This window comes from Nerophis lumbriciformis, linkage group LG19 (assembly GCF_033978685.3).
Source record: "Nerophis lumbriciformis linkage group LG19, RoL_Nlum_v2.1, whole genome shotgun sequence".
NCBI lineage: Eukaryota > Metazoa > Chordata > Actinopteri > Syngnathiformes > Syngnathidae > Nerophis > Nerophis lumbriciformis.
In genome coordinates this window covers 44,661,625-44,688,398 of record NC_084566.2, presented here as the reverse complement: position 1 = coordinate 44,688,398, position 26,774 = coordinate 44,661,625, and the positions used below count along the sequence as shown (strand labels likewise).

Below are 26,774 nucleotides of genomic sequence, written 5' to 3'. Positions count from 1 at the left end.
TACTGTACCGAAAATGAACCGAACCGTGACCTCTAAACCGAGGTACGTACCGAACCGACCTTTTTGTGTAGCGTTACACCCCTAGTTCTTACTAATAGTGTGTTGCATGCCTCTAACTGAGACAACTGCATGTAGTCCTCGGTCCTTGAATGTTGCAATCACCCTGGTTAGCGCTCTAGTGTTCACTCCATTGAAGGTTTTTCTATTTATGAAAACTTGTAGTCATTCAAAGCCTTAAAAACAAAACATGCATCCAAATGTAAAATATTACACTTGCTAAGAATATTACAACAATGATAGTGATTTTGTCTAAAATGTTGAAAGTCTTGTTAAAGAGAGACTTGCTGGGTCTGTGTTGCATCAGAGCAGTTGTACAACACTAGTTTAAACATCATGGCGTTCATATACAGGTAAAAGCCAGTAAATTAGAATATTTTGAAAAACTTGATTTATTTCAGTAATTGCATTCAAAAGGTGTAACTTGTACATTATATTTATTCATTGCACACAGACTGATGCATTCAAATGTTTATTTCATTTAATTTTGATGATTTGAAGTGGCAACAAATGAAAATCCAAAATTCCGTGTGTCACAAAATTAGAATATTACTTAAGGCTAATACAAAAAAGGGATTTTTAGAAATGTTGGCCAACTGAAAAGTATGAAAATGAAAAATATGAGCATGTACAATACTCAATACTTGGTTGGAGCTCCTTTTGCCTCAATTACTGCGTTAATGCGGCGTGGCATGGAGTCGATGAGTTTCTGGCACTGCTCAGGTGTTATGAGAGCCCAGGTTGCTCTGATAGTGGCCTTCAACTCTTCTGCGTTTTTGGGTCTGGCATTCTGCATCTTCCTTTTCACAATACCCCACAGATTTTCTATGGGGCTAAGGTCAGGGGAGTTGGCGGGCCAATTTAGAACAGAAATACCATGGTCCGTAAACCAGGCACGGGTAGATTTTGCGCTGTGTGCAGGCGCCAAGTCCTGTTGGAACTTGAAATCTCCATCTCCATAGAGCAGGTCAGCAGCAGGAAGCATGAAGTGCTCTAAAACTTGCTGGTAGACGGCTGCGTTGACCCTGGATCTCAGGAAACAGAGTGGACCGACACCAGCAGATGACATGGCACCCCAAACCATCACTGATGGTGGAAACTTTACACTAGACTTCAGGCAACGTGGATCCTGTGCCTCTCCTGTCTTCCTCCAGACTCTGGGACCTCGATTTCCAAAGGAAATTCAAAATTTGCATGGTTGGGTGATGGTTTGGGGTGCCATGTCATCTGCTGGTGTCGGTCCACTCTGTTTCCTGAGATCCAGGGTCAACGCAGCCGTCTACCAGCAAGTTTTAGAGCACTTCATGCTTCCTGCTGCTGACCTGCTCTATGGAGATGGAGATTTCAAGTTCCAACAGGACTTGGCGCCTGCACACAGCGCAAAATCTACCCGTGCCTGGTTTACGGACCATGGTATTTCTGTTCTAAATTGGCCCGCCAACTCCCCTGACCTTAGCCCCATAGAAAATCTGTGGGGTATTGTGAAAAGGAAGATGCAGAATGCCAGACCCAAAAACGCAGAAGAGTTGAAGGCCACTATCAGAGCAACCTGGGCTCTCATAACACCTGAGCAGTGCCAGAAACTCATCGACTCCATGCCACGCCGCATTAACGCAGTAATTGAGGCAAAAGGAGCTCCAACCAAGTATTGAGTATTGTACATGCTCATATTTTTCATTTTCATACTTTTCAGTTGGCCAACATTTCTAAAAATCCCTTTTTTGTATTAGCCTTAAGTAATATTCTAATTTTGTGACACACGGAATTTTGGATTTTCATTTGTTGCCACTTCAAATCATCAAAATTAAATGAAATAAACATTTGAATACATCAGTCTGTGTGCAATGAATAAATATAATGTACAAGTTACACCTTTTGAATGCAATTACTGAAATAAATCAAGTTTTTCAAAACATTCTAATTTACTGGCTTTTACCTGTATATGGTCCAGTTGTGATTTGTTTAAGTCAACACCATAGTCAGTTTGTCCTAAAGTTTCCTCCTAAAAGTCCCCAAATAGAAATCAAGTTCAGTGCAGCAGTTCTGACGATGTGTGGACAATAGAGTTACACTGTTATCATCCTCACTGTGTACCGCAGTGATAGTTGTTTGGCAGCTCAAGTAGGCGATTAAAGCAGAAGATCCGGCCATGACCTCCACCCTGCTGCTGCATCCCTACCTCCACCTCCTGCCATCATCTGGCCTCTGGGCCCACTTATGGAGGCACCAGAGTCTTAAATGTCATTAACTCCCTCGTCATCTTTATCAGCTTTCATTCATCAACATGGATGCCTAATTAAATGGTCTTCCTGCCTATTAGAGTTATTCAGCATACCGCTAATAATTAAATGATACTAATTGATTGAAATTTGGTACTATACCACCTTTGAAAAGTTCCGGTACTGTTCTTCCATCTGAATGCTGCTGTGTGGTGGTGACTACAGGTGCATGATGTTGAGTGTGTCAAAACACACACACAAAGTGTATACAAGTAATAACAAAACTAACAATAACAACTTCAATTCTACTGGTTAATAAAGAGTGTGAAGTACAATATGGAGGTATTTGGACTTCAAAACTAACAATAAAGGTGACACTTTAAACAAGGAAGCGAAGCCCTTGAAGTGTTGCTTTAAAACAGGCCTCACCAAATGTGTCGATTCATATCAAACTTAGGTAAACATTTAAATAATGAACATTCATATCTGCACAAGGAGTTATAAAGAGTGACAGGTAATAATGCAGTTGTTACACCTGTCCTGCTGTTCGCTCCGGTGCAGACTGTAGTATAGGAGCACAGGGCAGACGTTCCCTTCAGGGTCGATGTTTTCGTCAGGGTAACACACTTCACTTTACAACGGGTCTGCTAAGATCAGGTCAGAATTCGAGGCTGCCGATTTGTGACAATCTGCTTGCTTTATTATTAGTTTTGCAGGACACAACCAGACCTGTTTCTCACTCTACTGCGCAGTGCATGCGCTCCCTCTCTCTCTTTACTCACCCACTTACTCACTGACACGTTGCCATTCTCTTAAACACACACACACGCTACTCTCATGAGTTAACCAGCTCCCCTGTTGTGCACATGTAGATACATAACATGTAGATACATAACATACGTAACAAGTAGCTACGTAACATATAGATACGTAACATGTAGCTACGCAACATGTAGCTACGCAACATGTAGCTACGCAACATGTAGCTACGTAACATGTAGCTACGCAACATGTAGCTACGCAACATGTAGCTATGTAACATGTAGATACATGACATGTAGCTACGCAACATGTAGCTACGTAACATGTAGATACGTAACATGTAGCTACGTAACATGAAGATACGTAACATGTAGATACGTAACATGTAGATACGTAACATGTAGCTACGTAACATGTAGATACGTAACATGTAGCTACGTAACATGTAGCTACGTAACATGAAGATACGTAACATGTAGCTACGTAACATGAAGATACGTAACATGTAGATACGTAACATGTAGCTACGTAACATGTAGATACGTAACATGTAGCTACGTAACATGTAGATACATGACATGTAGCTACGCAACATGTAGCTACGTAACATGTAGCTACGTAACATGTAGCTACGTAACATGAAGATACGTAACATGTAGCTACGTAACATGTAGCTACGTAACATGTAGCTACGTAACATGAAGATACGTAACATGTAGCTACGTAACATGTAGCTACGTAACATGAAGCTACGTAACATGTAGATACATAACATGTAGATACGTAACATGTAGCTACGTAACATGTAGATACGTAACATGTAGCTATGTAACATGTAGATACGTAACATGTAGCTACGTAACATGTAGCTACGTAACATGTAGATACGTAACTTGTAGCTACGTAACATGTAGCTATGTAACATGTAGATACATAACATGTAGATACATAACATGTAGATACGTAACATGTAGATACGTAACATGTAGATACGTAACATGTAGCTACGTAACTTGTAGATACGTAACTTGTAGATACGTAACATGTAGCTACGTAACTTGTAGATACGTAACATGTAGATACATAACATGTAGATACGTAACATGTAGCTACGTAACTTGTAGATACATAACATGTAGATACGTAACATGTAGATACGTAACATGTAGATACATAACATGTAGCTACGTAACTTGTAGATATATAGCATGTAGATACGTAGATGTGCACACAGCTGCTTGGCTTGATGTCAAATATTAGCGGAGTTAAAACTGCCCAATTAGCGTCAACTAATGCAAGTAAAATGACTGAATTTTGTAACAAGTTGCTACAGTTTGTGTTTTGTCTTTAACAGATGTGTGTTTTACCTGCTACATGTCTTATCTGGCTACATTTATCCATAGTTGTGTTTTTAGTACTTACTAATAATTGTATTTTTCTTAAAGCACAGACCAGGATTGACAACCATAAATCATGAATAATTGAATAGTATGTTAATAAAGCTTTTTATTCTATTCTAATCTAATGCTTGATTATGGCAGACTATATGTAATATGGACATGTGTAAATTGTTCTGTGAGTGCAACAAGAAAAGCCCAATATGTTGAATACCTTTTCATTTATATTTGAACCATCTGAAATTGTTCTTGGAGTGCAATAGGAAACATACGTTTATCGTATTGTAAGATGTTTCTGTTCAAATAAAGCCAATATTGAAATTTTTTGTAGTTACCTTTATTTTTGAAAAGTATGGATATACATTTTGGTACCAAATTATTGGTGTGGAATCCAACCCTAGTCCCTTTAGGAAGAGCGGATAACACGTATGAAAAATGTATGTAAACCTCAAATGAACTGAATGTTGTTGTGTTTTCTCCTTAGGACTCACAGACAAAAACAACATGAACTCAGATTCTGTCAGCAAGACTCACAACAAGGTAACGACTCGCTTCATTCATTCATTCATTCATTCATTCATTCATTCATTCATTCATCAACCTCCATGTTTGCTTCAAGGCCAGTCAGTGGAGTGGACTGACAAATATAGAAACATTGTGCCCAGCTGCATACTTTCATGTCTCTGAATGAACCACAATACCTCAGGAGATGTGTGTGTGTGTGTGTGTGTGTGTGTGTGTGTGTGTGTGTGTGTGTGTGTGTGTGTGTGTGTGTGTGTGTGTGTGTGATCCTCTGTAGTTATGCTAATACATGATAATGCATGCACATGGAAGAGAGATCCTTATCAGTCCAATTAGTGTGCCTTGCTTTGCTGTTTGAAAGTGCAGCAGAGTGAGCGTTGAAAGTGAGAAAATATATATACACCATAACCACATATGAATATATATACACTATAACCACATATAAATATATTACACTATAACCACATATAAATATATATACACTATAACCACATATAAATATATATATACACCATAACCACATATAAATATATATACACTATAACCACATATAAATATATTACACTATAACCACATATAAATATATATATACACCATAACCACATATAAATATATATACACTATAACCACATATAAATATATATACACTATAACCACATATAAATATATTACACTATAACCACATATAAATATATATAAAGCACATATAAATATATATACACAATAACCACATATAAATATATATAAACCACATATAAATATATATACACTATAAGCACTTATAAATATATATACACTATAATCACATATAAATATATCCATCCATCCATCCATTTTCTACCGCTTATTCCCTTTGGGGTTGCAGGGGGCGCTGGAGCCTATCTCAGCTACAATCGGGCGGAAGGCGGGGTACACCCTGGACAAGTCGCCACCTCATCGCAGGCATATAAATATATATAAAGCACATATAAATATATATGCACTATAACCACATATAAATATATATAAAGCACATATAAATATATATACACTATAAGCACATATAAATATATATAAACCACATATAAATATATATATACACTATAACCACATATAAATATATATAAAGCACATATAAATATATATACACTATAACCACATATAAATATATATACACTATAACCACATATAAATATATATAAAGCACATATAAATATATATATACACTATAACCACATATAAATATATATATACACTATAACCACATATAAATATATATATACACTATAACCACATATAAATATATATAAACCACATATAAATATATGTACACTATAACCACTCTCTGAGCTGCCACCTTAACGTGGTAGAGGAGTTTGCGTGTCCCAATGATCCTAGGAGCTATGTTGTCCGGGGGCTTCCATGCCCCCTGGTAGGGTCTCCCAAGACAAACAGGTCCTAGGTGAGGGATCAGACAAAGAGCAGCTCGAAGACTTCTATGGAAATGCAAGAACCGAGACTCAGATTTCCCTCGCCCGGACGCGGGTCACCGGGGCCCCCCTCCGGAGCCAGGCCCGGAGTTGGGGCACGATGGCGAGCGCCTGGTGGCCGGGCCTGTCCCCATGGGGCCCGGCCGGGCACAGCCCGAAGAGGCAACGTGGGTCCCCCCTCCAATGGGCTCACCACCCATAGCAGGGGCCATAGAGGTCGGGTGCAATGTGAGCTGGGCGGTAGCCGAAGGCAGGGCACTTGGCGGTCCGATCCTCGGCTACAGAAGCTAGCTCTTGGGACGTGGAACGTCACCTCGCTGGGGGGGAAGGAGCCTGAGCTAGTGCGCGAGGTAGAGAAGTTCCGGTTGGATATAGTCGGACTCACCTCGACGCACAGCAAGGGCTCTGGAACCAGTTCTCTCGAGAGGGGCTGGACTCTCTTCCACTCTGGCGTTGCCAGCAGTGAGAGGCGACGGGCTGGGGTGGCAATTCTTGTTGCCCCCCGGCTCAGAGCCTGCATGTTGGAGTTCAACCCGGTGGACGAGAGGGTAGCTTCCCTCCGCCTTCGGGTGGGGGAACGGGTCCTGACTGTGGTTTGCGCTTACGCGCCAAACAGCAGCTCAGAGTACCCACCCTTTTTGGATTCACTCGAGGGAGTACTTGAGAGTGCTCCCCCGGGTGATTCCCTCGTTCTACTGGGGGACTTCAACGCTCATATTGGCAACGACAGTGAAACCTGGAGAGGCGTGATTGGGAAGAATGGCCGCCCGGATCTGAACCCAAGTGGTGTTTTGTTATTGGACTTTTGTGCCCGTCACGGATTGTCCATAACGAACACCATGTTCAAGCATAAGGGTGTCCATATGTGCACTTGGCACCAGGACACCCTAGGCCGCAGTTCTATGATCGACTTTGTAGTTGTGTCATCGGATTTGCGGCCTCATGTTTTGGACACTCGGGTGAAGAGAGGGGCGGAGCTTTCTACCGATCACCACCTGGTGGTGAGTTGGCTGCGATGGTGGGGGAGGATGCCGGACAGACCTGGCAGGCCCAAACGCATTGTGAGGGTTTGCTGGGAACGTCTGGCAGAGTCTCCTGTCAGAGAGAGTTTCAATTCCCACCTCCGGAAGAACTTTGAACATGTCACGAGGGAGGTGCTGGACATTGAGTCCGAGTGGACCATGTTCCGCACCTCTATTGTCGAGGCGGCTGATTGGAGCTGTGGCCGCAAGGTAGTTGGTGCTTGTCGTGGCGGTAATCCTAGAACCCGTTGGTGGACACCGGCGGTGAGGGATGCCGTCAAGCTGAAGAAGGAGTCCTATCAGGTTCTTTTGGCTCATGGGACTCCTGAGGCAGCGGACAGGTACCGACAGGCCAAGCGGTGTGCGGCTTCAGCGGTCGCGGAGGCAAAAACTCGGACATGGGAGGAGTTCGGGGAAGCCATGGAAAACGACTTCCGGACGGCTTCGAAGCGATTCTGGACCACCATCCACCGCCTCAGGAAGGGGAAGCAGTGCAGTGCCAACACCGTGTATGGTGCGGATGGTGTTCTGCTGACCTCGACTGCGGAAGTTGTGGATCGGTGGAGGGAATACTTCGAAGACCTCCTCAATCCCACCAACACGTCTTCCTATGAGGAAGCAGTGCCTGAGGAATCTGTGGTGGGCTCTCCTATTTCTGGGGCTGAGGTTGCTGAGGTAGTTAAAAAGCTCCTCGGTGGCAAGGCCCCGGGGGTAGATGAGATCCGCCCGGAGTTCCTTAAGGCTCTGGATGCTGTAGGGCTGTCTTGGTTGACAAGACTCTGCAGCATCGCGTGGACATCGGGGGCAGTACCTCTGGATTGGCAGACCGGGGTGGTGGTTCCTCTCTTTAAAAAGGGGAACCGGAGGGTGTGTTCTAACTATCGTGGGATCACACTCCTCAGCCTTCCCGGTAAGGTCTATTCAGGTGTACTGGAGAGGAGGCTACGCCGAATAGTCGAACCTCGGATTCAGGAGGAACAGTGTGGTTTTCGTCCTGGTCGTGGAACTGTGGACCAGCTCTATACTCTCGGCAGGGTCCTTGAGGGTGCATGGGAGTTTGCCCAACCAGTCTACATGTGCTTTGTGGACTTGGAGAAGGCATTCGACCGTGTCCCTCGGGAAGTCCTGTGGGGAGTGCTCAGAGAGTATGGGGTTTCGGACTGTCTGATTGTGGCAGTCCGCTCCCTGTATGATCAGTGTCAGAGCTTGGTTCTCATTGCCGGCAGTAAGTCGGACACGTTTCCGGTGAGGGTTGGACTCCGCCAAGGCTGCCCTTTGTCACCGATTCTGTTCATAACCTTTATGGACAGAATTTCTAGGCGCAGTCAAGGCGTTGAGGGGATCCGGTTTGGTGGCTGCAGGATTAGGTCTCTGCTTTTTGCAGATGATTTGGTCCTGATGGCTTCATCTGGCCAGGATCTTCAGCTCTCACTGGATCGGTTCGCAGCTGAGTGTGAAGCGACTGGGATGAGAATCAGCACCTCCAAGTCCGAGTCCATGGTTCTCGCCCGGAAAAGGGTGGAGTGCCATCTCCGGGTTGGGGAGGAGATCTTGCCCCAAGTGGAGGAGTTCAAGTACCTCGGAGTCTTGTTCACGAGTGAGGGAAGAGTGGATCGTGAGATCGACAGGCGGATCGGTGCGGCGTCTTCAGTAATGCGGACGCTGTATCGATCCGTTGTGGTGAAGAAGGAGCTGAGCCGGAAGGCAAAGCTCTCAATTTACCGGTCGATCTACGTTCCCATCCTCACCTATGGTCAAGAGCTTTGGGTTATGACCGAAAGGACAAGATCACGGGTACAAGCGGCCGAAATGAGTTTCCTCCGCCGGGTGGCGGGGCTCTCCCTTAGAGATAGGGTGAGAAGCTCTGTCATCCGGGAGGAGCTCAAAGTAAAGCCGCTGCTCCTCCACATGGAGAGGAGCCAGATGAGGTGGTTCGGGCATCTGGTCAGGATGCCACCCGAGCGCCTCCCTAAGGAGGTGTTTAGGGCATGTCCGACCGGTAGGAGGCCACGAGGAAGACCCAGGACACGTTGGGAAGACTATGTCTCCCGGCTGGCCTGGGAACGCCTCGGGATCCCCCGGGAGGAGCTGGACGAAGTGGCTGGGGAGAGGGAAGTCTGGGCTTCCCTGCTTAGGCTGCTGCCCCCGCGACCCGACCTCGGATAAGCGGAAGAAGATGGATGGATGGATGGATATAAAGCACATATAAATATATATAGACTATAAGCACATATAAATATATATAAAGCACATATAAATATATATATACACTATAACCACATATAAATATATATATACACTATAACCACATATAAATATATATAAAGCACATATAAATATATATACACTATAACCACATATAAATATATATAAAGCACATATAAATATATATACACTATAACCACATATAAATATATATAAAGCACATATAAATATATATACACTATAACCACATATAAATATATATAAAGCACATATAAATATATATACACTATAACCACATATAAATATATTTACACTATAACCACATATAAATATATATACACTATAACCACATATAAATATATATACACTATAACCACATATAAATATATATAAACCACATATAAATATATGTACACTATAACCACATATAAATATATATATAAAGCACATATAAATATATATAGACTATAAGCACATATAAATATATATATACACTATAATCACATATAAATATATATAAAGCACATATAAATATATATATACACTATAACCACATATAAATATATATAAACCACATATAAATATATGTACACTATAACCACATATAAATATATATATAAAGCACATATAAATATATATAGACTATAAGCACATATAAATATATATAGACTATAAGCACATATAAATATATATACACTATAACCACATATAGATATATATAAAGCACATATAAATATATATACACTATAACCACATACAAATATATATACACTATAACCACATATAAATATATATAAAGCACATATAAATATATATACACTATAAGCACATATAAATGTATATAAAGCACATATAAATATATATACACTATAACCACATATAAATATATATAAAGCACATATAAATATATATACACTATAAGCACATATAAATATATATAAAGCACATATAAATATATATACACTATAACCACATATAAATATATATACACTATAACCACATATAAATATATATAAAGCACATATAAATATATATACACTATAATCACATATAAATATATATACACTATAACCACATATAAATATATATAAAGCACATATAAATATATATACACTATAATCACATATAAATATATATAAAGCACATCTAAATATATATAAAGCACATATAAATATATATACACTATAACCACATATAAATATATATACACTATAACCACATATAAATATATATAAAGCACATATAAATATATATACACTATAATCACATATAAATATATATATAAAGCACATCTAAATATATATAAAGCACATATAAATATATATAAAGCACATATAAATATATATAAAGCACATCTAAATATATCTAGACTATAAGCACATATAAAGTTGTTTGGTGCTTGGAAGAGTTGCTGGGGATCAGTTTAGGTTGAGATGAAGTCGAGGTTGAGCTGAGCCATGATGTTATGGCAGTTTGAACATTTAGTAGGGAAGTGTGAATGTGAAGGTGTGTTGGTAGTCTATTCCTCTGTGTGCTGGCAAAATACTACAATGCATTTTTTCCCATGAGAGTCTTGAATTTGGGTGGGACGAGGTCTGAGGAATACATACTGTATATTCAGTTTTTTAATTGTATATTCAGTTTTTTAATGAGTAATTTCATTTACCATTCCTGATATTGTATATAGATTCCCTCGGAGAAACTACAGAGAGCCGGAAAGGTTCTCCGCAACGCCATCCTGTCCAGAGCCCCCCACATGATCCGAGACAGGAAATACCACCTCAAGACTTACAGGTGATGAAGTTCAGAAGACAAAAGTTCTTTGGAATAGCGTTGTAGCGTCACTATGTGTGTGTTGCAGACAGTGCTGTGTGGGCACAGAGCTGGTGGACTGGCTTGTGCTGCAGAGTGCATGTGTTCTCACTCGCTCACATGCTGTTGGCATGTGGCAGGCATTGCTGGAAGACCAGGTGCTCAATCATGGTATCTTCATTTCTTTCCTCACCACTTCACAGCTTTGACTAACTTAGCTTGAAGCTGCAGACAGCCTTACTAAAAACACTTTCACACTCAATTCTACCAGCACTGGAAGTAGACCATGAGAACAAATAGGAGAACATGTCAGAAATGGAAGCACACTATGAGAACAAATGGGAGAACATGTCAGAAATACTCTGATATGAGACCTTTAGATACCGGTCAGGGTTATAGGTTTGACAGGAATGCTTTTGTGTGCTCCCCAGTGGACCAGGAGCTGGGTTTCCAGGACAAGTATCTGTTCTACCGCTTTCTGGATGACGAGGAGGAGGACACGCCGCTGCCTAGTGAGGAGGAGAAGCGAGAGAGTGAGGAGGAACTGCCGGAGACCATTCTCTTCCTGGCTCAGATGGGCCCCGATGCACTGCTGCGCATGATCCTCAGAAAATCGTCAGTAGCCATCAAATTGTTCTTCTCTTGAATGTTTGCTCCCTCTCATGTTGTCCCCCCTTGCATTTCTCACTCCTGCCCCTCTAAAGCTGCTAACCTGGTCTAGTAAAGGTTTGCGTGTACTATCACCAGCCGTGGGCCAGCAAGGCCTTCTCTGCTGGCATAACATAAATCAAGATTTTATTTTTAATTTACTTTCCATAAATATATACCAGTATTGATCATTTTCTCTTCATGTAATATTAGGCTCCAGTTTTGCTTATTTTTACATCAGAGCTTTTATCCAATCAGAATTCAGCTAGCTTGTTGCCAGCGCTGCAGGAATTCTGCCGGAGACCTCCTGAATCAACTGTGCAGTGTAAACGAACGGAGAACATTCAGTTGATAGACAGTTGCAACGCCAGGGAAGGTGCTCAACCACATACTACTAGAAAGGATGCGGAAATTGGTCCACTGAGGGAAAACCAGGCTGGTTTCAGAAATGGAAGATCTTGTGCTGACCAAATTGCCTCCCTCAGGATTATAATAGAACAATCCATGGAATGGAACTCACCGGTATATATTCATTTCATAGACGTTGCAAAGGCGTTTGACAGTGTCGACCGTGAGACACTGTGGAAGCTGATGGCACACTATGGCATCCCACCGAAGCTCATCAACATCATCAAGAGCACCTACTAGAGATGCGCGGTTTGCGGACACAACCGCGGAGTCCGCGGATTATCCGCGGGTCGGGCGGTTGAAATAAAAAAAAATTAGATTTTATCCGCGGGTCGGGTCGGGCGGTTGAAATAAAAAAAATTAGATTTTAAATAGATTCAGGCGGGTGGCAGTTAAACCAATTGGGAAATATATATACATAGTTAAATGTTGTTACCCACATACGAAAAAACGAGCAGGCACCTGCAGCATATGCCACAACAGAAGAAGAAAAAAAAAAGAGATGGCAACGCCGGCAGCAAACGTGGTACGCGACAAACTAAAAAAGGGAATACTAAAGACCAGGGGAAAAAAAGGCCAGAAAAGTTCAGCGTGGACTCGTTTTTATGAGGTTGTAAATCAGGATGATAGCAATGCTGGCTACGTGATTTGCAAGAGCTGCGACGCTGTTTATGTCTACGACAGTCACAAAACCGGGACATCTAACATGGTGCATCACATTTGTGCAAAACCCCGAACCTCCACAAACACCCTGAGCATGAGCAGTTTCGTCCGCCGTGATCCCAGAAGAGTGCCACAGGATGTTAAAACAAGATAGAACGCAGCTGCCTGCAGCAGTTTGAGTGGTGCGAGTGTGCTTGGAGGTGCGCTCGGCGCGGCTCCCAGATGATTGCGCGCTGGTGTGCGTCTGGGCCGTGACAGCGTGGCACGCATTGAATGTCTCTGCTAAATTGGATCAGTCTCCTTTCTTTAACAGGCAAAAGCTTTATAACCTCACTAATGCCTTGCATCGTCTATATTAGATATATAACAACGGGCGGGTGCGGTTTTGATTAAATGTTAGTTCGGGTGGATGGCGGATGGTTGACGACTTTTGTGATGTGGTTGCGGATGAAATAATTGCCTATCCGCGCACCTCTAGCACCTACCAAGTGATGCGATGTCGTGTCCTACATGACGGATGCCCATCAGAGGCCTTCGAGGTCCTGACTGTGGTGCGGCAAGGATGTCTGCTCTCGCCCTTCCTTTTCCTCCTCTGTATTGACTGGACCATGAAAACCGGCATACAGTGGAGCCTTACCGAACAACTGGAGGACCTAGACTTTGCAGACGATCTAGCTCTCCTGGCTCACACCCACCAACAGATGCAGGACAAATCACAAAAACTAGAAAGAGCCGCTGCATTTCTTGGGCTTAAGATCAATTCACAAAAAACAAGGTCATGCGTATCAATAACAATGGACCATAATCAATTAGAGGAGGTAGTCAGTTTTACTTACTTGGGGAGCATAATCAGTGGAGATGGAGGGGCAGATGAAGATGTCAAATCCAGAATAGGGAAAGCAAAAACATCATTCAACATACTAAACACAATATGGAGAGCAAAAAACATTTCTCTCAAAACCAAACTGAAAATATTTAACTCAAATGTCAAATCCATCCTGCTGTACGGATCAGAAACATGGAAAACCACCAATAGCACACTCAATAAACTACAGACATTCATAAACCGATGCCTCCGTCGGGTCCTAGGAGTCTACTGGCCAGACACCATCACCAAGGCCAACCTGTGGGAACTCACCAAACAAGAACCAGTGGATCTGCAAATCAGGAGAAGGAAGGGCCAACACAGATGGACAACATTCACACACTAGGGACCATTTAGTGTTGCCAATCAACCTATCCCCAGGTGCATGTCTTTGGAGGTGGGAGGGGCCTATCCCCAGGTGCATGTCTTTGGAGGTGGGAGGGGCCTATCCCCAGGTGCATGTCTTTGGAGGTGGGAGGAAGCCGGAGTAGATCCCACACAGTCACGGGGAGAACATGCAAACTCCACACAGAAAGATCCCGAGTCCGTAATTGAACTCAGGGCTACTCAGGACCTTCGTATTGTGAGGCACATGCACTAACCCCTTTTCCACCGTGCTGCCCTTATATAATATATATATATATATATATATATATAATATAATGTGTGTGTGTGTGTGTGTGTATTCGTTAGGTCAGGAAAAAAACATGGAGGCTATTTCATCCCCCATATGTGTGTGTATATATATATATATATATATATATATATATATATATAGCAAACACATTTGGGACCTCAAAGACAATAATGTTGAATATTCAATAACATGGCAAATTCTTGCATCCAGCACACCTTACAATAGTGGTAATAAAAGATGCAACCTATGCTTGAAAGAAAAACTGTTTATTATTTACCGTCCAGACCTGTCATCCCTCAACAAGCGCAGCGAAATTGTAACAGCATGCCGCCACAGACGGAAACACCTCCTAGGTAACACATGAGCCAATCACCACGCCCCTACACCAGCCTGTACCCACCCACTCTGTGCCCTATATAATCCATGGTATGTGAATGCTCCCATTAAAATCTCCTGATGATTGAGGGAACCCCCCCTCATGAAACAGGCCTGTAGAGATGAAATAGTCTTGTGATTTTTTCCCCACACACACATATATATATATATGTGTATATATATATATATATATATATATATATATATATATATATATATATATATATATATATATATATATGTGTGTGTGTGTTTATATTTTTTTTGATGGGATCCTATCTAAAAAAAACAATTGAGAAATTATGTTTTTACATTTGTTACTCAACGAATGTAAAAACATATTTTGTGAATATACTGCATCTATTTCTGAAGAGTTTACATGTTTACATTTCATTGTAGAGTGTGGACAAGCAGCAGCAATGCTAGTTGTCTTGTGTTCAAGCTAGCTCACATGGATCGTTTACGTTGTATTTACTAAACATGCAATTATTATGAGGACACTTTATTTTTGCTCCAGTTATGCATTTTATTTCCTGGGGCCACAAAAGGGACTGATTGGGTGGAATGGCCCTTAACCAAAAAGTTGGAAACACTTCCCAGTGTGAAAGTTCCTTATTAGCGTGCAATACTTCAAACCTCCCCTGAGACTGAAGCTGTGCTTCATAGACGGTGACAGCATTGTGACTAACCTGTGTGTGTGTGTGTGTGTGTGTGTGTGTGTGTGTGTGTGTGTGTGTGTGTGTGTGTGTGTGTGTGTGTGTGTGTGCAGGCCTGGTCAGAGGACGGGGGACGACCTGGAGATCATTTATGACGAGCTGCTTCACATCAAGGCCTTAGCTCACCTCTCCAACACTGTGAGTCATTCAGTCTGCTTCTAAAGAGAACATAACACACATTGTGACGTGTGTTTGGAAGTACTCACCATGCAGACATCTATACATATATACATCTAGTCCATGGTCGGGAACCTTTTTGGCTGAGAGAGCCATGAAAGCCAAATATTTTAAAATGTATTCCCGTGAGAGCCATATAATATTATTTAACACTGAATACAACTAAATGTGTGCATTTTTATGTAAGACCAACATGTTTAGAGTATAATAAGTCTCTTATTCTTTTTAATAACATTGTTATTCTGAAGCCAACCAATAATAAATCAAATACTTCTTACCATTAATGCGACTTCTTGAAGAGGTGCGCTAGAAAACGGATGGATGGATTAAAATGCATGAGAATGTTTTATATTTTGAAGGTTATTTTTAACACTGTGATTACCAGCGGAATTATTCATGACTTATCCTGTTAAGCAATGTCAGCTAAGGTCTATCTGAGAGCCAGATGCAGTCATCAAAAGAGCCACATCTGGCTCTAGAGCCATAGGTTCCCTACCCCTGCTCTAGTGGATAACAGATACCTAAAAATGTATAATTAACATGCATGCTCGTTTACCTTAAAGGGGAACTGCACTTTTTTGGGAATCATTTTGCCTATCATTCACAACCTTTATGAAAGACATAACGAACAATGTTTTTTTTTTTAATGCATTCTAAATAGTAAATAATTTTTAATGCATTCTAAATAGTAATTAATTTTTAATGCATTCTAAATAGTAAATAAACATAAATAACAGTTTGCAGCGGAGCCAAAGTGAGCTTCACTATTCTGTTAAAATCCAATAAATAACCTTTCAAAAAGAGTCAACAGTACTCCATCTACATTTTGTGACTTGAATATTAACAAGTATTAGTGATATTGTTATTATAAATATTAACAAGTATTAGTCATATTGTTATTATAAATATTAACAAGTATTAGTCATATTGTTATTATAAATATTAACACATATTAGTCATATTGTTATTATAAATATTAACAATTATTAGTGATATTGTTAATATAAATATGAACAAGTATTAGTGATATTGTTATTATAAATATTAACAAGTATTAGTGATATTGTTATTATAAATATTAACAAGTATTAGTGATATTGTTATTATAAATATTAACAAGTATTAGTCATATTTTTGTTATAAATATTAACAAGTATTAGTCATATTGTTATCATAAATATGAACAAGTATTAGTCATATTGTTATTATAAATATGAACAAGTATTAGTCATATTTTTGTTATAAATATTAACAAGTATTAGTGATATTGTTATCATAAATATTAACAAGTATTAGTCATATTGTTATTATAAATATGAACAAGTATTAGTCATATTGTTATTATGAAGATTAACAAGTATTAGTGATATTGTTATTATAAAGATTAACAAGTATTAGTGATATTGTTATTATAAATAATAACAAGTATTAGTCATTTTGTTATTATAAATATTAACAAGTTTTAGTCATATTGTTATAAATATTAACAAGTATTATTCATATTGGTATTATAAATATGAACTAGTATTAGTCATATTGCTATTATAAATATGAACAAGTATTAGTGATATTGTTATTATAAATATTAAGAAGTATTAGTGATATTATTATAAATATTAACAAGTATTAGTCATATTGTTATTATAAATATTAACAAGCATTGGTGATATTGTTATTATAAATATTAACCATTATTAGTCATATTGTTATTATAAATATTAACAAGTATTAGTCATATTGTTATTATAAATATTAACAAGTATTAGTCATATTGTTATAAATATGAACAAGTATTAGTGAAATTGTTATTATAAATATGAACCATTATTAGTCATATTGTTATTATAAATATTAACAAGTATAGTGATATTGTTATTATAAATATTAACAAGTATTAGTGACATTATTATAAAAATTAACAAGCATTAGTGATATTGTTGTTATAAATATGAACCATTATTAGTCATATTGTTATTATAAATATTAACAAGTATTAGTGATATTATTATAAATATTAGCAAGTATTAGTGATATTGTTATTATAAATATTAACAAGTATTAGTGATATTGTTATTATAAATATTAACAAGTATTAGTGACATTATTATAAATATTAACAAGCATTAGTGATATTGTTATTATAAATATGAACCATTATTAGTCATATTGTTATTATAAATATTAACAAGTATTAGTGATATTGTTATTATAAAGATTAACAAGTATTAGTGATATTGTTATTATAAATATTAACAAGTATTAGTCATATTGCTATTATGAATATGAACAAGTATTAGTGATATTGTTATTATGAATATGGACCATTATTAGTCATATTGTTATTATAAATATTAACAAGTATTAGTCATATTGTTATTATAAATATTAACAAGTATTAGTCATATTGTTATTATAAATATTAACAAGTATTAGTCATATTGTTATTATAAATATTAACAAGTACTAGTCATATTGTTATTATAAGCGCTAACACAGATAAACTATTTATGTGTCTCCCTATGTTTACATCATGGAGTGGTCTGCTGCTTTTTCGCTTCCCTGCTCCCTGTAAATTTATTGTAGATCATAAATCATGCATATCACCTGGAAAGTAGATGGCTGAGGATATAATCCGACAAGTTGGGACACTTTGACAGTTGTTTAGGCCCTTGAACTGGCGAGAATGACACGAAAAGTGCTTGTTTAAACCCTGTTTCTTCACGAGGATTATGAGTCATCGTTCATTTAAATGGTAATATATGAACATCTCAGCAGTCGGCATCCTAGTGACAGCAGACATTGTACAGTAAGTGATGTTTTATTATGGTTGTTGGCTCTCATGAAGTCTGCAGTCAGCAGAAATCAGTGATGAAGAAAAATAACTAACAACCATGATGTGTTTTTGAAATTAATGCTCCGCATAAGCTTCAAATGATCAAAATACTTAAATATTACATGTAATTATAAATGTTACTGCATTACATATGTATTTACATCATGTATATATTACATGTTATTATGAATGTTACTACATGACATATATACTTACATCATGTATATATTACATGTTATTATGAATGTTACTACACGACATATATACTTACATCATGTATATATTACATGTTATTATGAATGTTACTACATGACATATATACTTACATCATGTATATATTACATGTTATTATGAATGTTACTACATGACATATATACTTACATCATGTATATATTACATGTTATTATGAATGTTACTACATGACATATATACTTACATCATGTATATATTACATGTTATTATGAATGTTACTACATGACATATATACTTACATCATGTATATATTACATGTTATTATGAATGTTACTACATTACATATATACTTACATCATGTATATATTACATGTTATTATGAATGTTACTACATGACATATATACTTACATCATGTATATATTACATGTTATTATGAATGTTACTACATGGCATATATACTTACATCATGTATATATTACATGTTATTATGAATGTTACTACATGACATATATACTTACATCATGTATGTATTACATGTTATTATGAATGTTACTACATGACATATATACTTACATCATGTATATATTACATGTTATTATGAATGTTACTACATGGCATATATACTTACATCATGTATATATTACATGTTATTATGAATGTTACTACATGACATACACTTACATCATGTATATATTACATGTTATTATGAATGTTACTACATGACATATATACTTACATCATGTATATATTACATGTTATTATGAATGTTACTACATGACATATATACTTACATCATGTATATATTAAATTTTATTATGAATGTTACTACATGACATATATACTTACATCATGTATATATTACATGTTATTATGAATGTTACTACATGACATATATACTTACATCATGTATATATTACATGTTATTATGAATGTTACTACATGGCATATATACTTACATCATGTATATATTACATGTTATTATGAATGTTACTACATGACATATATACTTACATCATGTATATATTACATGTTATTATGAATGTTACTACATGACATATATACTTACATCATGTATATATTACATGTTATTATGAATGTTACTACATGACATATATACTTACATCATGTATATATTACATGTTATTATGAATGTTACTACATGGCATATATACTTACATCATGTATATATTACATGTTATTATGAATGTTACTACATGACATATATACTTACATCATGTATATATTACATGTTATTATGAATGTTACTACATGACATATATACTTACATCATGTATATATTACATGTTATTATGAATGTTACTACATGACATATATACTTACATCATGTATATATTACATGTTATTATGAATGTTACTACATGACATATATACTTACATCATGTATATATTACATGTTATTATGAATGTTACTACATGGCATATATACTTACATCATGTATATATTACATGTTATTATGAATGTTACTACATGACATATATACTTACATCATGTATATATTACATGTTATTATGAATGTTACTACATGACATATATACTTACATCATGTATATATTAAATTTTATTATGAATGTTACTACATGACATATATACTTACATCATGTATATATTACATGTTATTATGAATGTTACTACATGACATATATACTTACATCATGTATATATTACATGTTATTATGAATGTTACTACATGGCATATATACTTACATCATGTATATATTACATGTTATTATGAATGTTACTACATGACATATATACTTACATCATGTATATATTACATGTTATTATGAATGTTACTACATGACATATATACTTACATCATGTATATATTACATGTTATTATGAATGTTACTACATGACATATATACTTACATCATGTATATATTACATGTTATTATGAATGTTACTACATGACATATATACTTACATCATGTATATATTACATATTATTATGAATGTTACTATATGACATATATACTTACATCACATATATAAATTATTTGTTATTATGAATGTTACTACATGACATATATACTTACATCATGTATATATTACATGTTATTATGAATGTTACTACATGACATATATACTTACATCATGTATATATTACATGTTATTATTAATGTTACTACATGACATATGTATTTACATCATGTATATAAAACCCTAATGGAGGTGTTTGGATGTTTTTTTAAGGACTATATGCAGAAATGAAGGACTCCCACAGGCTCCAGTGTAAACAGACTTTTGATCGCATTTATTTCATATTTAAAATGCCATTAAAAAATCCATCTGTAGTCATATGTTTCATAATGATTGTGAACGATAGGCAAAATTCCAAAAAAGTGCAGTTCCCCTTTTACATTAGTCAAAACAAAATATAAATGTAAGTTTGTTCAATAGTCTTACATACTAGATCAACTCCTATTATAATGATAGCTCATTGGTATTAAACTCATTTTCAGCACAGTTCAATAGTTTTGGTTTGACATTTTTAGTTCGAGTGAGTGCGCACTAAAGGAGTCTCTAAACCAGCTTTGTTCTTGCTTGTAGGTGAAGAGGGAACTGGCGAGCGTTGTCATCTTCGAATCACACGCCAGAGCTGGAACTGTGTGTAGGTCTACACTGAGTGGTGAAAGAACATGTGTGTGGGCGTCACTCATGTGTTTGTGCATCTTCCAGTGTTCAACCAAGGAGAAGAGGGCACATCGTGGTACATCATCCAGAAGGGCTCAGTCAACGTGGTGATCTATGGCAAGGTGAGTGTTGGCATGCAGCAGAGCAGACACATTCTTCATGGCATTAAGGACATTTGTTTTGCATACTAATACACACATGTGTGCAGTTTTGCATACTATTACACACATGTATGCAGTTTTGCATACTATTACACACGTGTGCAGTTTTGCATACTATTACACATATGTGTGCAGTTTTGCATACTATTACACACATGTGTGCAGTTTTGCATACTAATACACACGTGTGCAGTTTTGCATACTATTACACACGTGTGCAGTTTTGCATACTATTACACACATGTGTGCAGTTTTGCATACTATTACACACATGTGTGCAGTTTTGCATACTAATACACACATGTGTGCAGTTTTGCATACTATTACACACGTGTGCAGTTTTGCATACTATTACACACGTGTGCAGTTTTGCATACTATTACACACATGTGTGCAGTTTTGCATACTATTACACACTTGTGTGCAGTTTTGCATACTATTACACACATGTGTGCACTTTTGCATACTATTACACACACGTGTGCAGTTTTGCATACTATTACACACGTGTGCAGTTTTGCATACTATTACACACACGTGTGCAGTTTTGCATACTATTACACACATGTGTGCAGTTTTGCATACTATTACACACTCGTGTGCAGGGAGACACTTAAATGCATAATCATGTTCACAACAAACAGCTGAGTCATTCCACTTGTGAGTGTTCCAGCACCTTTCTTCAGGCTTGAAAGGCAAACTGCATTTTGTAGGGGGAATTTTGCTTATCATTCACAATCATTGTGAAAGACAAGAAGACAAAAGATTTTTTGTTTTTCTCGCTTTCTAACGTATAAAACTTGTCTCGTTCTTGGTGGCTAGCAATGCAGCTAATGCGATTAATAAATTTTTTCTCTAAATCACTTTCATTCAAAAAGTGTCAACAATACTTTATTTACATTGCATATATATATACTGTATATAACCTGTATAATATCAAGCTGTAGCAACATTGTTATTGTAAGAGTCAACACTGAGGAACTCTTTTGCTAGCATAGTAACACATGGGCGTGCTACGGTATTAGCCCTAAAAGTTAGAGATAAACTAGCTTCTACGTCAGCACGAAACGCGTTAAGAGTTAGTAACACACAACACTGTGATAGAACACCAATCTGTACTGAGTGAAAAACATCAACAATCAACCTGTAAAGTATTATTTCATGTTTTCAGTTCATCCTCAGTATATTCAGCTTCAAAAACACAAGGTTGTGAATCCTCATTGGTCCAAAAATGGTCGTCTTCGTTGTCTGCTACCAAGTCTGCCATGATTACGACACACTCGTGCGTTTGTTTGCGGAAGTAGGAACGCAGTAGATGCCGTAAGTGGGATGTGCACTGCTATGGAAACGGAAATAAATGCGCCAGAGAAGGAAGTCCCGCTATTGATTAAAATGACCAAAATACTGTAAATAGTGTACACAGTACATAAAACAAAGACATGTATGTTCTTGTCTGTCATGATGATTGTGAACGATAGGCAACATTTCAGAAAAAAGTTCAGTTCCCCTTTAAGTTGATTTGAAAACTGTGTGTGTGTGTGTGTGTGTGTGTGTGTGTGTGTGTGTGTGTGTGTGTGTGTGTGTGTGTGTGTGTGTGTGTGTGTGTGTGTGTGTGTGTGTGTGTGTGTTAGGGGGTGGTGTGTACGCTCCATGAGGGAGATGACTTTGGAAAGTTGGCCCTGGTCACAGACTCACCACGTGCCGCCTCCATCGTGCTAAGAGAGGACAATTGTCACTTTCTTCGCGTAGACAAGGAGGATTTCAACAGGATACTCAGGGTATGTACTTATGATGGATGTCATATATCAATACACATGTACTTATGATGGATGTCATATATCAATACACATGTACTCATGATGGATGTGATACATCAATACACATGTACTCATGATGGATGTCATATATCAATACACATGTACTCATGATGGATGTCATATATCAATACACATGTACTCATGATGGATGTCATATATCAATACACATGTACTCATGATGGATGTCATATATCAATACACATGTACTCATGATGGATGTCATATATCAATACCAGTGACGTGCGGTGAGGTTGATGGCTGGTGAGGCACTGACTTCATCACAGTCAGATTTACAAACATATGAACCCTAAAGAGTATCTTATTCACCATTTGATTGGCAGCAGTTAACGGGTTATGTTTAAAAGCTCATACCAGCATTCTTCCCTGCTTGGCACTCAGCATCAAGGCTTGGAATTGGGGGTTAAATCACCAAAAATTATTCCCGGGCGCGGCGCCGCTGCTGCCCACTGCTCCCCTCACCTCCCAGGGGGTGAACAAGGGGATGGGTCAAATGCAGAGGACAAATTTCACCACACCTAGTGTGTGTGTGACAATCATTGCTACTTTAACTTAACTTTAACTTTACACATACAAACTGTAGCACACAAAAAAGCACATTTAATAAAAAAAACGTTATTATGGTCTTACCTTTACTTAGAAATGAAGTCCACAACTAAAGCCCTCACTTCAACTTTCCACGTGCAAGATTGAATCTATTTAAAAAAGTGTAACCGAGGGTTTATAAATGTGGCCTATACTGTATGAAACTACAAAATAACAAACACGGAGGCTCCAGTTTACACGAGGACCACTTTATTTACCTTCTTTCAAAAACTTCCGCTCCACTCCAACGTGTCATCACTTCCGCTCTTAGCGCCTTCAAAATAAGAGCTCAAGGCATATACTGTAGAACAGCGCATAACAGGAACTTAACATCACAAAGAGAAAAGCCCATGAAAATAGGTTACAAAAGTTATTTAATAAGAAGCCAAAAAGTGCAAAAACAATAATGTTCGTGTTGGAGGAGTTGTGAATTAGATACACCTGCACTCTGCAGGTGTACCTAATGTTGTGGCCCTGCAGTCATTCACAACTCCTCCAACACCAACATTATTGTTTTTGCACTTTTTGGCTTCTTATGAAATAACTTTTTTAAATAGATTCAATCTTGCACGTGGAAAGTTTAAGTGTGGACTTTAGTTGATATAACACTTCTACGGCGGGGGTGCAGGAGGCGAGCCTCAGCCGTTTTATGATCAGCAGCACATTTGTCTCAAACCTGACATAACAATTTAAATGTCTTATTATTATAATCAAGTGACTAGTCAATTTCAAGAGATTATTTTCTAATATATGTCATTTGGCCCACTTAGATATTGTTTTTTTTTTTAATTTAGCTATGCACTATAGTATTTGATGCCTGGGTGGGAGTCCTGCTTTGGAAAGATTGTGTACCCCTTTCAGAGATCACATTTAGTTCCCCTTAAAACATTCACATGTTGCATGAGATGAAGTGTTTATTAACTTTCTGTCCGTAAAATAAATATTTTTATTAGCAATTATGTAGTCCTGTAGCATCATTTCATAATTAATATCCAAAAAATAATATTCTTAACAAATGACAGTAGAATAAGCACACTGATTGAGGAGTCATAGTAAAACCACCTGAAATTGACACTTTACGTGTAGTGTTGGAGTTGTCCAACTTTTTGTGTGGCCATAAACGCACCAGTGGCTAATTGCCATAGTGTGTGTTAGAGATGCGCGGATAGGCAATTATTTCATCCGCAACCGCATCACAAAAGTCGTCAACCATCCGCATCCACCCGAACTAACATTTAATCAAAACCGCATCCGCCCGCACCCGCCCGTTGTTATACATCTAATATAGACGATGCAAGGCATTAGTGAGGTTATAAAGCTTTTGCCTGTTAAAGAAAGGAGACTGATCCAGTGCAGCAGAGACATTCAATGCGTGCCACGCTGTCACGGCCCAGACGCACACCAGTGCGCAATCATCTGGGAGCCGCGCTGAGCGCACCTCCAAGCGCGTGGAGGTGCGATGTCCCTCGCACCCGCGGCGGCTCCACCCGGGCTCGCGCCCGAGGCTTCAGCGCGCACCGCGGCGGCCATCCTACTCGTCGCGGCCTAGCCCTCGCGGCTCTCGCTGCCGGCGACGGCCGGGTATGGGCCCGACGCTCCAGCGCCATCCATTTTCAGGGCTAGTTGATTCGGCAGGTGGGTTGTTACACACTCCTTAGTGGGTTCCGACTTCCATGGCCACCGTCCTGCTGTCTATATCAACCAACACCTTTTCTGGGGTCTGATGAGCGTCGGCATCGGGCGCCTTAACCCGGCGTTCGGTTCATCCCGCAGCGCCAGTTCTGCTTATCAAAAGTGGCCCACTCGGCTCACCAGGGTGAGCCCCACCCCTTTCGTGAGCGCACTGCGCGCGGAGTGACCCCTGTTACGAGCCCCCGGCCACGGGGGTGGCGGGCAGGTAAGCTGCTTACCTGCTGCGCGTGACGCCGGCCGCAGCGAAGCCGGACGAGGCGGGGTGTCGGTGCGGTGGGCGCGGTGGTGACCCTGGACGTGCGTCGGGCCCTTCTCGCGGATCGCCTCAGCTACGGCTCCCGGTGGGGCCCTCTCGGGGGAAGGGGCCTCGGTCCCGGACCCCGGCGAGGCGTCCCTTCTCCGCTCCGTAAAAGTGTCCATCTCTTTTTTTTTTCTTCTTCTGTTGTGGCATATGCTGCAGGTGCCTGCTCGTTTTTCGTATGTGGGTAACAACATTTAACTATGTATATATATTTACCAATTGGTTTAACTGCCACCCGCCTGAATCTATTTAAAATCACTTTTTTTTTTAATTTCAACCGCCCGACCCGACCCGTGGATAAAATCTAATTTTTTTTAATTTCAACCGCCCGACCCGCGGATAATCCGCGGACTCCGCGGTTGTGTCCGCAAACCGCGCATCTCTAGTGTGTTGGTGCAGGTGAGAGAGAGAGAGAGAGCAAGCGGATATAACAGATGACAAAGAGTTGCTTTTGGCTTGGTTTGTACGCGAGACAACGACCAGTTTTGCTAGATAAAAGTATTTGACACATTGTTTTGGTGTGGTTATGGCCGACAAACAATTTCGCTACATAAAGGGACCGAT

The 26,774-nt window shown here is 38.6% G+C and overlaps 1 protein-coding gene across 3 annotated transcripts in view; it reads left to right on the top strand.

Annotated features, from left to right (window-relative positions):
- Positions 1-26,774, top strand: part of LOC133618398 (rap guanine nucleotide exchange factor 4-like) — a 78,978-nt gene that overhangs the window by 32,955 nt on the left and 19,249 nt on the right. For all 3 annotated transcript variants that reach the window (XR_009817298.1, XR_009817299.1, XM_061978723.1), the window contains exons 6-13: positions 4,920-4,975; positions 11,341-11,447; positions 11,515-11,636; positions 11,897-12,080; positions 15,831-15,915; positions 21,553-21,613; positions 21,682-21,758; positions 23,429-23,575. Coding sequence is in view for 1 of the 3 variants with exons in the window: in XM_061978723.1 (XP_061834707.1) it covers positions 4,920-4,975; positions 11,341-11,447; positions 11,515-11,636; positions 11,897-12,080; positions 15,831-15,915; positions 21,553-21,613; positions 21,682-21,758; positions 23,429-23,575 (839 nt within the window). In the remaining 2 variants the exon portion in view is untranslated. The remainder of the gene's footprint in view (positions 1-4,919; positions 4,976-11,340; positions 11,448-11,514; positions 11,637-11,896; positions 12,081-15,830; positions 15,916-21,552; positions 21,614-21,681; positions 21,759-23,428; positions 23,576-26,774) is intronic.